Here is a 15,229-nt window from a genome sequence, read left to right as displayed (position 1 = left end):
GCAAACAGCACTTCACCTAATGAACTTTCCCTTATTATATTAGAATTTTACAATTTCTAAATGTTTTGGAAATGATTGTTGACATGTTTTATATGTCAGGTAATGAGTTGGAATTAAAAAGTCACTTTTTAGTCAACTTTATTGTCTGACGCGGTTTAAAAACAGCATCTTCACTCAACTACTAATTGATGATTTTATTTATTTGTCCTAAAATATAAGGGAAACGATTCATGTAAATGAGGTTGTGTTGGCCTGCAATTCCAAATGGAACAAACAAGTGGTGTTAATGTGTTTGAATGAAGTTGGCATTAAAGGTTTACAGAATAAAAAAAACAGTTATTGGGTGCGTCTTAACGCTGTCGCTGATCAGAAACTGTGGATCTAAATGTGCTGCTTTCCAGCCTTTTTTGCAGCAATATTTGCCAAATCTTCTAAGTTCAAAGGTCGCCTGACCTCCTGTTCAATAGAAACTTGAGCCAGTCCTAAGAGTCTTTCCAGGCAAACAGTGGACCTTTAGGTAAGTCTTCATAAGCTTCAGACTTGAGAAGCTTCTCTCACCAGCAGAAACTGTGAGAGGCTTTTCTCACGACCCTCCCACCAGTCAGAGGGGGCCCCACAAAGGGGGTTTTGATGTAGCAGTGGTGAGCTGCATATTAGTGAGGTTTTAGGAGCTTCGTGGATGTCACTGCAAAATATACCATTAGGACCGGCTCTCTGGAGGCCACTTTTTCAGAGGCCCCAGAAGTGCCATTAGGGGTGTTTGGATGTAACCATAGTGAGCTGCATATTTGGAGGCTTTATGGCTGTCACTGAAAATGTACCTCCTTTTCTTTGGGGTCCTGTCAGTGTGCCTCTATTACTGCCCATTCTGCCTGTACAAAAGTACAGAGAGGCATGTAGGATTTTTAACAGTGAAGCATGAAGATTAAAGACAATGTTTGACCAGGCACATTCATTTATCCCAAAGTAAAATGAGATGCACACATAACAAACAGCTGTAAACCATAAAGTAGTAAAATAATGTGAAGTGTTTTTAAACTGAAGAAACACTGTTATCATACGCCTTCATGAGAGACTTCACGTACTGCTGTAACACTGTATAAACTGCCAGCTACTGTCGGTCAGGAGAGTTCAATGACAGTGCACATATGTACCTAATAAAGTGATGACTGAGTGTGTATTACAATCAAGTTACACAAGTTACACAACTCTATAATTATGTATAAGGGAGTTTTGCAATAAGTGCAATAAGCTTGTATGTACAATTCCACCAGAGTGCAATAATTCAAGGGACCAGGTGCAATCACGCTTCATATCGTCTGCGCTGGAAACTTGTGCAATAATTGACACGTCTTTCTTTATTAAGCACTTTAATCTTATTTGATAACACTGGCACTTTATTATCAGTTTTTGCTTTTTTATTGTTATATATTCGTACTCTAATAACCCCAAGCTTTCCTCCTTGTGTAACTGTATATATTTGTGATCTCTAACATCGTTATGTGTTTGCCTGAAAGTAGCCTCAGGCCACAACCTGGCATATTTACATTTTAATGTTTATTAATATGCATTGTCCCTTTCTTAGAAAAAAACCCCAACAACCTAAAACTAAAATGTACAGCCCTTTTTACCACAGAGTCAGCCAGAAAAACACAAGTTAACTGGCCATCTCTTTCTGAGACATTATAAATAAAAGTCATAGTTAAATGATGCACATGATTCTCACCAGGATTGGATGTGTCTGGACTGTCGACAGCACACTGTTCCACTGTTGCTGCTGTCCAGGCAGACCTATCAGCAGAGACTAAAACCCCATAACAACGATGAACCACAGCTGGTATACTTGGAGAAATCCTGCCAACTCCAGCGGAACTACGTATTAACAGTCAGGGCACCTCGCGCCCAAGAGTGTCCTGCCCGGACAAAATGTGTGCCTCTTTTGTGGAGCACTGTTCACAATGACTTTCTGCCAGTAGTATGCCTCCATGCATATATAACCGTTTGAGTTATGGTGTTAATATACGATGATGACTTTTCCTGTGAGACATTTGTGTCAAACGTTGTCATAGCTGTTATATGAATTGCTCAGTAATGACACGTGAAATTCTTTCACTGTATTTCTGAGATATGGTGTTAAAGATAATGAGGTTACAGTGACCTTTTACTTCTCGAGTTCAAGCAAAACCGTGTCGCCATGGAACGGCGCCATTTCTGCATACGTCACGACGTATGTGTGAGCAGAGGACTTCTGACCCATGACTACTGTTTGTTCAGCGGCATAAAATGATAAAGATGAAGGTAAATCAGTTACTGTCGGTTACTGTCGGTTACTGTCGGGCTAGCGTGTGTAAACAGTTTGTCATCTATATTTAGAGTGTTTGAGGTTCCTGTGTGTGTGTGTGTGGCCATGTTGTTGAAATCATCATGTCCTCAAACCATGTGCATAAGATGAGCAATATGTCATATATATAGCCAGGCTGAATATGCAAGAAATGTTCTTAAGTCCTTTTTTCCCCAGGGTTAGTTTTCATTTCTGATACTGTATATTGAAAAATAAAGCAGTGTAATCATATTTGTATAAAATGTTAAACATAAGCATAGGCTGCTGGAACTGCTCTGAAGACATGGTTGTTTGCACATTAAAAGTCCTGCGGAATCATTGGCTTGTCAGCAAATGCCCACGATGCTTCGACTGCGATCGTTCACCAACTGTGGGAGGAACCAAATCCTACACTGTGTTACTTTAAAATATCTATATAACTCTATAAAGTATAGGAAACAATGCATATATATAAATGTATGAATGTTCAAAAGACATCAGGAGACCGTGAAACAATTGTGCAATAAGCCATTTGTTTCGTGCCTTGTTTCTGTCATTAGGGTCAGCAGAAACTGTTTTGCTTTGTGGTAAAACTGATTTAATATGTACTATTTATTGTATTAAAGAGTGACGGTGCTGGAGGGAAGTGAAATCCTTCATACCCCTGTATTTCTTTGGCTACTTTCAAACCGGACAAAGGCTGGAGAAAGGCCAATGTGATTTTCAGCGTACACTGTGATACTGACAACATCATTTACATTACTGTTGTTTACACAGAGCTCAATTAACCTTTTGTTTGAGGGCAAAACAGTTTTCAGTTATGACCTATTGCAAGTTAGTGGTGGTGCTGTGCTGCTGTAGTTCTATGAGGGGCTTTGATGCAGATTTTTGAGAATTTCAAATCATTTTCTTTTTTGACTTCTCGTGCTTTACATGCTGGCTGGGTCATGCATTGCTTGACGCACATTCAACACATTCACCTCAGCAGTGACATCCATTCACCCCTCTGAGGTCTCCGTCTGTCTGTCCCTCTCTGTGTCTGTTGCTCTCAAACTATTGTGTCATTTAAGGGTCGTTTCAATGTGACGCAGAAATGTGCAAATCAGCTCTTTTGGTCCTCAGCCTATCAGACAGGATTATCCTCAAGCGTTGTGTCTCCCCGTGCGAGTCTCCCTCATTTGTCTGACTCCTCTGCCACAGTTCATCAGACTGACAGAAGCACTGTGCTGACCCCAGAAGCATTTCAAGGCTTTTCTTCAACAGTACGACCAACAAAACACAAAATCACTCCCGTATCAGTGTTTATCGATCTTTGAAATATGAGCAAATACGAGCGTCAAATACCATGACACGACATAGGACATTCAATTAATAATCTTATAACAATTCTTTCTAGTTCTTGCATTTGGGGTCAAGTTGAACATTGTGAGTGTTGGCAGCAGTTTTTGTGTCTGTTCTGCATCAAAGCAGAAGTCACATGAAGGCTGTCATCACAGCTTTTTAACTGGTCTATAAAAACCTGCTGATACAACCCAGTGCTCAAATTACCATCTTTGGAGGTTGAAGAGAGTCTGGGATGATTACTGAGCTTTCACTGTCTATTTGTGTATTTAAAGTAGACACATTTGGACCATACATGCTGGGATAAAACAGTCAGTACAGCACTGACAATATAATGACAGGAGCTTTCTCCAACATGACATTTTACATTGTTGGGGTTACCACAGTTCAACACTGGTCTTTGAATGTGATAATAAAAAAAGATTCTGCAGAGCCAAATCTCTCAGATATTGTGGTCATAATCTCTAACAATGCATCTTATTTAAAAACTGTTGTTGTTTGTACTCTTAACGCTTTAAAATGTGAAGTGACATTTTTATATTAATGTTAAAACATCACTGACAGTGATGCCATTTTCTGAAAGATGGGAGATGGACTACTGCTGAAAGTCCTGTGCGCACTCACACGCACAGCTGACCATGTGATGTGGATGCCCTTGGCTCCTGTTACAGAGGAGGGAGGCAGCAATCAGTTGAAAGTAAACCTTCACACTGAGCCGGTCCATCTACAGTCGGTCTGCACTTTCTCTCTCCAGCTCGGATTGTAACTTTTGGCCTCTAACGTACGGACCGACAGACTTCTTGCTTCTCTCTGCCACTGGTCAGGTCACTGAGCCGGAGGCAGTGACTATCTCAAGTGGCACTTTTTTGTGCTCTGATAGAAAAACCAGACCAGAGCACAGATGACTTTAAAGCTGTGCAATTTTTTCTCTTAAACGCCTCAAGGTGGTTAAAGAGGAGGGGAAAGGGTAAGGACTGCAAGAATTCATTGAAGTTTAAAATTCAGCTGTACTTTGTTGAGTGTGACTACCAGCAATATTATTACAACTATTATTATTATTACTACCACTACTATTATTACTACTATTATTATTATCAGTACTATTACTCCAGGCTTTGTTAGATATTTGACTCTGCTGTTGTCATGGTGAGGCACAAGATGAAAGGACAAAAAGAAACCTGACAAACTGCTAGAATATGGCTGCAAGCCTTTTCATTGGACTGGACGATGATGCTGTTTGCAGTCAGCTGGTTCAACCACAAAACAACAGCAGCTGCCAGTCAAAGGGTTAACCTGTCACAGACACCACCTCATCATATGACTCTGTCCTGGCTCACATAACAGCCGAGGGCTGCAGGCCCCAGCATGGGCAACTCCTCAGGAAAAGGCGAGGGCGAGGAAGAAGAGGAAGGGGGCAAGGATGGCGAGGAGGCAGAGACCAAAGAGGAGAAGAAGAAAGAGGATGAGGTCGAGGTTGAGGAAGAGCTTCCTCTGGGTGTGGAGGAGCTGTTCGAGAGTGGAGATCCTGTGCTGGACTTGAGCTACCGTAAATTCAAGCGCTTGCCATCACGTGTCTGTGGACTGGCGCACCTCGAGAAGCTGTATGTTTGTGGGAACAGGTTGCGCACACTACCAAGCGGCATCTCCGAACTGCATGGTCTGCGCATACTGGCTCTGGACTTCAACAAGATGGAGGATGTCCCTGAGGCCATCTGCCAGCTTACTAACCTCACTCGACTCTACCTGGGCAGCAACCGGCTGATGAGCCTTCCACCTGAGCTTAGGAACCTGCAGAGCTTGCGCTGCTTGTGGGTGGAGAGCAACTACTTTCAGAGATTTCCACAGGAGCTCTATGACCTACCCAACCTCAAGTCCCTCCAGATTGGGGACAACCGGATGAAGACGCTGCCACCTGACCTGCCACGTATGGAAGCTTTAAGGGGATTATGGCTCTATGGGAACCGCTTTGATACATTTCCCAAAGTCCTGCTGCACATGAAAAACTTAGAGATCTTAGATCTTGACCGGAACAAAATAACAGAGTTTCCCAGCCTGAAGCGCCTCAAAGCTTTGCGCTTGTTCTCCTACGACCATAACCCAGTCAAGGAGCCACCTAAAGTGGGAGAGGAGGTGCTGGTAGTCGGGGAAGGAGCTGCAGAATTCTTGGAGGCACGTGAGGCCAGAAGGGAGAGGCTAAGAAAGGCCGCAGAGAAAGAGGCAGAGGAGTTGGCTCTGGCAGGCGAGGAGCCGGTGATTCATGGCATCTTGAAGAACAGCAGCTCAAAACAGGCAACAAGTGAAGTGACAAGTGAGGATGCTGATGCTAAGGAGGAAGAGCTCCTGGTTAACGAGGAGGAAGGGGAGGACGGGGAAGGGGAGCTGCCTTTCACAGAGTATGATGAAGCTGAGCTTGAATATGATGAAGAGGGTGTTGAATACGAAACAGAGGAGCTCATATGTGAAGGAGAGGGATTTGAGTATGAGGGTGAGGAGCTGGAGTATGAAAGGTCTCAGATGGACTATGAGTATGAAGAAGGGGAGACAAGCTGAGGGGGCATTAAAAACCCCTCATACATCTGACTGATCTGCTGGCAGGTGCAGGTGGATGGCAGAAAGTCCACATATGAAGTTTGTTTTGTTTTTTATGAAGCAAGGACTTTCCTTGCAGTGCTGCTATATAAATATTTTTAACTGTGAAAATAAAGTTGGGCATTATGATCCTCGAAAACCAACAAACGGCACCTGTGACATCTCAATCAGCTGAAAATAACCAAATCAGAGCAGGACTCAGATAAAGTGAGTGTGTTGTTAAATAGTGTGCATGGCTAACTCAGTCTTTAAGTTTGCTTATTGAGTGTACACAGAGAAAGACTTCCACTATTAAATATTAACTACTTTGATGAAGTCATTGTCAATCATTTACAGAAATCTATTTCTGGATCTCAAAACTGTGAAAGCACGAGCTTCCATTTGCTCAGCTGACACAGTGAAGTACTTTCTCACATTTTGATCAGTGTCTGTTTCACGTATTGCAATTCTGCTTAACTCGCCGCTATTTTTATAACCAGGTCCTTGTGCTTATGTAAATGTGTGTATTGGATTTAGTATAACAAGCTATTTATTACATGCTAAACACCCTTCCCTGTTGTGTAAGCAGTCCTGTGAGTGTCAGTGCCAAGACAGAGACAGAGACGAGCAGGATTATTATAGCGATGAATAGCTGGGGTGCCTCACCATAAAAGGTAAGTCCTTAGGGAGGTGCTAAACTAAAGCATGGGCAAAAAAGTGTTGAATTAACATGAAAAAAATCAGAATCACTCTGCAGGTCAGAGACCTAGGTCCACCATGACCCATGTGTACTTATTTTTGTTGATGACGGCACCTTTCATATCTTTATCTCTATCATGAGATGATGGCCTTGTTCTCCTCTCATCTCTGCACTCATTATTCATGTGGGGGCTCACATGTAATCCAATTCTCTCCTTCTCTCCACATATCCCTTTCTCACATCTCATTGAAAGAGTGAAATATTTATTCCAGCGCTGAAATATTTATGCTCATTCTTGTGTGGCACTATGTCAACGTCTGTGCTGAGGAAACATTTGCAGAACAGGCTCAAATTTCATTTCATTTCATTTAACACATGAAACTATTTATTTCTTGGACTGCTATAGAACTGCAAGTGAATGTTATTTTCATTATTGACTAATTGTTTGTACAGAAATGAGTAGAAAGTGACCATTACAGGCACCGAAGTGATAAGGCTTCATAATCTAGGGACCATTCATGTTGTACACAACATTTCCCCCCAGCAGTGGTGGAAATATTTACCTCCCAATCAAAATGGTGGTCATACAGAAAGACCCTGTCATCGCATGAATAAAATAGCTGGAATCAGGAATATGTATTATAGACATGATACACAGTCCATTCAAATGGCGGCTAAAGATTCCTACATCAATTCCTACAGTAGTCTGATAGGTGTGTATTCAGTTAAAGGTACTTAGGGTGCTTTCACCCTAAGTACCTTACGTTGCTCTTACGTGGAGGAAACAGAAGTTGTCCTGCATTAACCAACAGATGAGCGAGTTTTCTTGTTCATTGCTGTCTTATGTTATTTAAATATGTTATTTAAGCAGTTCGGTTCGTTTCACCGAAGTGCAGTGTGAAAGCAAACTCGGACCGGCTGAATGTTGCAAGCCCCAAATGAACCGAGTCTCCAGTCGTATAGAGTCATGCAGACTATTAGGCGTGAGAAAGAGAAGCAAATGCTAGTATTGTGCACTCTTTTTGATTTTATGCACATGATGCACCTGAGATGACAATGTTTTTTATATTTAAAGTAGTTAGAGCTAAAACTGTGCACTTTTTAATACACTTTGAGGTGTGGTTAGCACAGGTATGGCCAAAATCATTTTATTACAAAATCAATTTTTTTAATGCACTTTTTAAAATGTATCACCTGCTGCTTACTGGCTGCAGAAAATGTCTGGCCCAGCTAAATTGCTTGGTTTGAAAATGCCGCCCAACTGGCCCAACTGTCAGGAAATATTACTTCTTTAGTTGATTTGAATTGTGTTGATAATGTAAAGCCACTAGAGTTCCTAACAATTGGTCCACACCACGTTGTATATGGAGCTGTAGAACATAAATTCACTCCTCCTCCTCGGTCCATACTCTGCAGCTCATTCCAAACATGTGGGTGGCAAACAGTCTGACACACTGCAGATGTCTATGGGAATCAGTGCCATACTCTGTATGAGAGTAATTATTTTGCTCATTGGTTTACACTCCTCTCATTCTCTCTAGGTCAGTGAGAGGGAGGCAGTCAGAGACAATGCATCATCTCCCTCACTCCCTCTTTGGCTTCCACACAAACGTCTGACTGGCAGATTGTCAATTCAAATAAAAAGGATTTCACAAAGAGATAAGAAAAAAAAATATCTGCCATTTTCTTTAACAGGGCCATTGTGAAAAACGGCTAATGTGGGAGTCACTAAGCTCTTCAGGATTTGATTATATGGTAATGCAATACTTCATTTGTCCTGCCCCACAAGTCATGCAAGAAAAATAAATACACACACCAATTTGTCATCAAAAAAAGCTCCAGTTACATTTCGTGATGACCAGTCACGTTAGTTAACCTCTCAGTGGTGTGACATCAACCCTTAATGATGAACCTGTGAAATAGAAAGAGGCCTGTAAGTCAAAGTAAACATCAACATAATAGGACTGAATGTTCATTTTGTGTGCACCTGTCCATGTCCCGACGATTGTAGGCATTTTCCATTTTTGAACTGATGACTCCTGCACCACCGTGGCTAGATCTCAACTCTTCCAAACCAGCATCAGGAGAGAACCTGGAAATTAAGGGGTTTTTTGGGTGTTTTTACTGTAAAAATGACCAGTTCAAAAGAATTTGAATGGTTTCTACAATGCAGCATAGTCCTGGCCGGAAATCAGTGGCAGAAACTCTTATAACCATTAGTGTGTGTATACCAATTAGTGTGTATTTATAGATTATCTATAAATCGGTCAAATTAGCTCCTCCTAAACCATGATAATAATTACACAAGAATACATCTAAAATGATCAGTCAATTCCAATGATATCAAGTGGAGTAGAACAACCTCATTTTCTGTTCTACACTTCTAAGTTTTTTTTGTTTTTTTTACAGTTTGGTTTTTGTCCCTTTCACTAAAGTAAAGTAACTGAACGCTTACAGAAATGGCCAAATCCACTTACTTGCTCTTATAATGTGTAGTGAATTGTAAACAATCAAAGGATTTATTGGGGAACACCTGATTGTTTGGAGCATTTAGTAGAAACCCAGTAGGCTCCTAAAAACACACCACATAAGAAACACAAGAGAGTAAAAAAAACACAACACAAAACAGCTCCAAATGCAGTGGTTGCACTTACGAAAGGAAAATGTTCAACCTTTTTTCCAATGATCCTCACAGTTGGTGCATTAGTTTTACAAAGAGGTGTTGACGAGGAGGTCTAGAAAAGCAGATGGAGGAGTGTTCATTTGGTGAAATCACAATCTACGGCTGCTGATCATCATGAGGGGGTCGGTACTCACTGGAGAGGCCAAGGGGGCGGCGGCGGCGGCACCGCGACTAAATCCCGTTTCTTGACAAGAACGGCTGCGCAGACTCGGCATCAACTCAGCGCCCTCAAACACATGCACAGAGAGAGAGAGACTGTGTCAACCACCATCACACATTATACTGTAGAACACCTGCTTTTTCAACATCAGTGTCAGTGAGTGATGTGCAGCCACCTGCAGAAATGACGTGGGTAAGAAATAATTTTTCATCACTGAGGTGTGAGTCTGGTGACGTTCGACCCAAGCCTGAGGTTTGCAAAAACAATAGACATTTATAAGTGTGATATAAAGTCAGTCTTAAATGAATTCCCCTGCCTTTAAACAGCTCTGTGAAGAACACTTTACCCCATGTATTAATGTGGCTTATTTGTTTGTTGCTGGAGGTGTCACATAGAAGAACAAGAAGATGAATTATTGACAGTATTGTGAGCGACTCACAGTAACCGAACTCACCCTGCAGCTGTTTTTCTCCTGAAAGGTGTTGTAGTGAAGATCTGCTCCCGCAGTAAAACCAGTCTGTTCTCTGGCACCTATATTCACAAGCTTCTGGGACACTGGAGCAAGAGTTAAATACAATATTTGTGCTGTAATATGTTTTATTTTTTTTATTTCACAAAACTGTGATCTTGCAATTTCACTTTGCTTTGTCTTTAAACATCAAAATCACCCAAAATGTAACCTTTTCTTTGGGCTTAACTTTACCTGTTGATGTGAGATGATGAGGCACAAACAACCTCTGATATTCGGTCTAAAACACATTCATAAAAACATAGAATTAGTGTTTACAATTATATGTTCTTAACATAATATAACATGAGGTGCACTCATCTTGTTAAGAAGTCTGCACCTTCTCCATGTCGCTCTCTGTTTTCTGGTGAGTCCTCAGCTGATGGAAGCCGCTGTACCGCCGTCTGTCGGTTAGGTTTGGCAAAAACTTTGAACAGTCAGAGTGGATGTTGGGCCGATAGTGTTGCTTGGTTTGAGACATGAAACTGTCAGACAACAGGAGTCTGCAGACAGAAACAACACAACACCCAGAGGCAATGACAATAACACACGTCGTCTGTACCATAGTGGACATGATTGCAATCATTTTGGCCAGTTAGATCTTTTCTTACAAACCTCTCAAGCGTTCCTGTTTGTGAGTCGTGGAACGTTTTTGTGATGGACAAATTATTTATTGACTTCTCATTATAACTCCAACCACCTGATTGTATTTAACCCTGGCCACATTCATCACGAGGGGAACAAGGTGCATCAGTTGTAACACAATCAAAGGTTATAATCAGGTTAACTAATCATTAACTAATGATTAGTTAACCTTTTGTTCGCACCTTACTGTAAAGTGTCACCACTTTGGGTTAAATAAAAGAGGTCTGCATCAGACACATTATCGCTCATGCAGAGACCTCATGTTTAAATGATGACGCCGTTGTATTAAACTGAAATGTTGTTTATATAATAATCCCACCTGAAACTGAAAGAGGTTTTCATGATAAATCTATTGGCCGAACAGAACTGATGACTCTTACCCAAACTGATGGTTGTCTGTGCGGTCCAAACTGGGCGTGTAATATAAAGCCGGCCTCTGGTTTGCTGTGAAGCCCGTCTCACTGGGATGTTTGAGATGAAGTGGAGAGGTGAAGTTCACTCGGCCTGGACCTAAGAGAGACGTGTACATCATGACCACCAGAAACTTAATCTCCAGCTGTGAAAAAAAACAACTGTGTTTGTGAAATAAAAGTCTCCCATCTCACCATGAAAGACCTTGGGTGCATCACTGGTCAGTCGCCCCCTGCTGCCTGTTGTTCTCCTCGACTCAGCCATCTGTGACATTTGTAATGGAAACCTTCACCAACAACAGTGATGGATAGGAAGGATCCTCATGGCATGTGAGCACTGCTCAAAATGAAAGCAGCCCACACCGTGTTTTTGGGGGCTTTACTCAATCTGCATGTCTCGTCGTGGTAATGTAGGTAAACAGGTCTGTGTTGCTAGGCGATATGGCGCAAGAGCAGAGCAGAGCAGAGCAGAGCGTTACAGCTGAACAATGTGTCCAGAGTAAAAGAATGGCTGCTCAAAGACATGTTTCAGCTGTGTATCGAGGTCTGTGCTTCACTGTTGTTGTGTGTTTAAAGACACTTTATGTTGACAAAGGAGTCCTCTTGATTTACTCCAAGAGACTTTTAATGAAATGAGAATAAGTCAGACCCTTAAAAAATACCTTCTTCTTTGCTGCAGTACATTTAAAAAAATATGAATATATATATTGCACACTTTTTTACATGTGAGTTGCAACTCCCCAAAAAGTCACTTTGGAGTTTCACTAGTGGACTCATTATGTATGCAGTTAACGTATATAATCTGAACCACAACAAACCACTTCTGACAATATATCAGTTTAATTATTTTTGAGAATTTAAGTCTGTTTGATCATTTGACCTGTTCTATACAGAGAGACCTTACATTAACACTAACAGGACCTGACATTTTTTATTTCCACACCTATAGAAAACCAGTGAGCTTCACAGCTTCAGCCTTGACAGTTTGTTGCCACATTTGTCCACTGGATGGCAGTGTGGAGCCATAGTGGCCCTAACTGTGGTCCAGCCCCGAAAAAAAATATCTAAGGTTATGTAAAAATGATGGATGGCTTGAAATCTGCATGGCATCTGAATAACAACCTATGTGCTTGAGAAAGGGAGTTACCACCCACGTCTGATAGAGCGGGAGAAAATGTACACACATCTGCATATAGACAAGACACCAGCAAGAGAAGCTTTGTATTAAATGAAGAACACAGTGGACCAAACACTGCAGTCATTATGTCAGGATAAATCCTTAAATAACAATAATTATTAGTTGGGATTCTGGATGTTACTATATCTACAGTATATAATTGCTCAGTCTTTAGATCACTAAACCTGATGATTCAGAATACTCACATCATGCCCATCCCCTTTCTTTTAATTCTCACCTCTACTGATTCCTTCTTTTTTCACCTAATTTCTTTGGTCTCACGCTGCTTCTTCACCTCTGTCTCACTTCCTTCCCTTCATCTGTCCACCACTGGCAGCCAGCATCTTTTCCAATCTGTTGCTTGTGTTGCTGCAGTCTTTCTTGCCTGACACACTGTTGTGTCAAGCCAGAGACTGTTCATTATCTTCTGGGGAAAAAAAAAGAAAAAAAAAGAGGAAACTACAGGGAAACGCCTGCATCATTGAAACTGACAGTATAATTTCCTGCCTCCTTTCTCTCAAACACAAAGTGCACATTATTGGCATTTCTAATTATAATTTCACTGGGATCTATAGACCAGGAATAGAACAGGCGCAGATTTTCATTCTCGCCAAAGATTACAGTGGATGATTTCACTTATTAGAAGAACTTCATCCTGAGTGACGGAGGAGAGGAATGGATCAGTGGAAGCACCTGCTGTACTCGGTTTGAAATGGAAACCTGCAGACTCTCATCTCCCCTCATCTCTGTCGTGCTTATTCTGCCTCATTTGCATAAAACATGACTTTGCTGAGAGGCCAGATTTCTCTTCACAAAATGTCAACTAATATGTAGGGAATAATGCAACCACCGAAACAATTTTTGAGTATAGAAGGAGCTTAAAAGGTGGAAAAAAAAGGAGGGTGCAGTGGTTCTAAAAATAGATATGATGCAAGCGAGGGTCTCCCGTCGTGTTGATGCTCTTGGCTTGCCTACAGATGTCTGTTGTAGTTCAGGGAGGGACGGAACCTTGGCCCTTGTCTGCATAGCTCTGCTGGCTCAGAGCTTGTGTGTGTTTCCTGTCCAACTCTGTTGCTGATGTTCTGGGGGGCAGGATCTCAACTGTTTTGCTGTTTATTTAATAACCAGTCTTTATGTCTGCCACACAAAAGCACTAAATCAATACTTAGAGAGACATAAAGGGATAGTTCAAGCGCTAAGACCCCTCTTTTTGTGTCAGGCCTCAGAGCTCTCTCTCTCTCGCTCTCTCTGCTTCACTGCCTCACTGTCTTATCTCCTCCCTGGTTCTTTTCTGACTTCTCTACTTAATAGGCACATCTTGCATGGAAGGTTTGGAGTAAATTGCATTGTCATCTTTTCTCATTTAAGTCTTGGTGAGGCACACGGTGACGAGCAGAGCAAATTCAGGTGTAAAATAAGCCCATTACAAGTCAAGAGGCACATATTTTTCGAACATGTAGAAGACTGGAAGTTCTGTAACTTGATGAGGAAGAGATTAAGACATTTTATCACATACTGTACCTCGTTTTATTGTTTGCATTTATGCAATTCTATACATCATAGACGTGGACTAAAGTCAAAACTCAGCCAAACGATATGAACAACGGGAGCCAATTAAGGTACACGAGAAAATCTGCCATCATGGGGATGGGAATTTTCCTTGTGTAGGATGTCGTTGTGACATTTAGAGCAGGCACTTCTCATTATTCATTCCTAATTGCTCTCAAAGGCGAAGGGAAGCGTTACAATTTGCAGTCTCTATCAGCAAAGTATGGTGCACATTTAATTTAGAGGTTTGTAATTGCTTATGTCACTGTCTGATGTCATAGCCATTACAGAAATTGAGATATGGTTACAATTACATAGCCACTCAAAACATTTGGAATAGATGCTGGAAATGTTTGGACTGGCCTCAGGGACTTTATGAAGTCACTGGAGGCAGTCAATTACTGTCCGTTTACTACAGTGTCCGTTTACTGATGCACAGAAAAAGGTCTGAGGATTAGTTTCTATTCAAACATATATTGCAATACCATTTTATTTTACTATCATTATAACAAAGGTTCACGATATATGTTGTTCAAACACATCAAGGTTTTACCGCAGATCATCAAACAGTTTATCCTTTAATATCTGGAGCAAATTTACTAGAAAGATATTTAATTGAAAACTTAATGTGGACAAATAGTCAAAGGATCACAAAAATCATGGATTTTATCTTCCATGGACCATGAACATTTAGAGCAATTGGGGGACTGAACATCATCCTTAGATCTGGGCCAGCAAAGCTGAACAGAACTCAATGGCAATGGCTCAATGATCAAAATTCAGGTAATCAGTTCGTCAAATAATAAATGGTTAAGCAAATAATAAGCTGGGTTTGGTGTTAGATAATTATTTATTCACATATCGTGTCAATGTATGCATAAACACAGAGGGGGGGAAAAATTAAACTCTTGACACAAGTGTAGTAAAAATTATTTTTTAATATGGAACAAAATCAGAGCTCAGCTCCATGGCTCCATCCACCCAACACACTCTGTAACACTGATGGGTGGAGGAGAACAAGAAAAAAGAAAGAAAGAGTAAGATCACAGTTCGCTCGGCTAAAAAACAGGAGAGGCTAAAAAAAAGAAACATGGAACGCAAAACTCAAGTGCTACTGGGTTCAACCTCAAGACGCCCTCCCTCCATTACCTCCTGACCTATGATGTGAC

General features: G+C 41.2%; 2 protein-coding genes across 5 annotated transcripts; one reads left to right on the top strand and one right to left on the bottom strand.

Annotated features, from left to right (window-relative positions):
- The first annotated feature begins 4,370 nt into the window (after positions 1–4,370).
- On the top strand, positions 4,371–6,561 carry LOC122775368 (leucine-rich repeat-containing protein 10B). Its single transcript, XM_044035196.1, has one exon. It carries the CDS (start codon positions 5,027–5,029, stop codon positions 6,209–6,211), a length of 1,185 nt encoding a protein of 394 aa, XP_043891131.1. The 5' UTR covers positions 4,371–5,026; the 3' UTR covers positions 6,212–6,561.
- A 1,194-nt stretch (positions 6,562–7,755) lies between these two features.
- Positions 7,756–11,761, bottom strand: ppp1r32 (protein phosphatase 1, regulatory subunit 32). Of its 4 annotated transcripts, none has more exons than XM_044035198.1 (11): positions 11,531–11,761; positions 11,306–11,435; positions 10,621–10,783; positions 10,476–10,521; positions 10,227–10,327; positions 9,948–10,019; positions 9,747–9,839; positions 9,584–9,664; positions 9,407–9,501; positions 8,917–9,021; positions 7,756–8,841 (listed from the first exon to the last, which is right to left on the bottom strand). In XM_044035198.1, the coding sequence occupies exons 1-11, from the start codon at positions 11,607–11,609 to the stop codon at positions 8,823–8,825; spliced, it is 984 nt and encodes a 327-aa protein (XP_043891133.1). In that variant the 5' UTR covers positions 11,610–11,761; the 3' UTR covers positions 7,756–8,822. The 4 variants fall into 4 exon arrangements, with proteins under 4 accessions (XP_043891133.1, XP_043891134.1, XP_043891135.1 ...); XM_044035199.1 differs by having other exon boundaries at positions 9,602–9,664; positions 11,531–11,760; XM_044035200.1 differs by lacking the exon at positions 9,948–10,019.
- Between the last annotated feature and the right edge of the window lie 3,468 nt (positions 11,762–15,229).

This window comes from Solea senegalensis, linkage group LG10, assembly GCF_019176455.1.
Source record: "Solea senegalensis isolate Sse05_10M linkage group LG10, IFAPA_SoseM_1, whole genome shotgun sequence".
Classification (NCBI taxonomy): Eukaryota; Metazoa; Chordata; class Actinopteri; order Pleuronectiformes; family Soleidae; genus Solea; species Solea senegalensis.
This window is presented reverse-complemented; position numbering and strand designations above follow the sequence as displayed.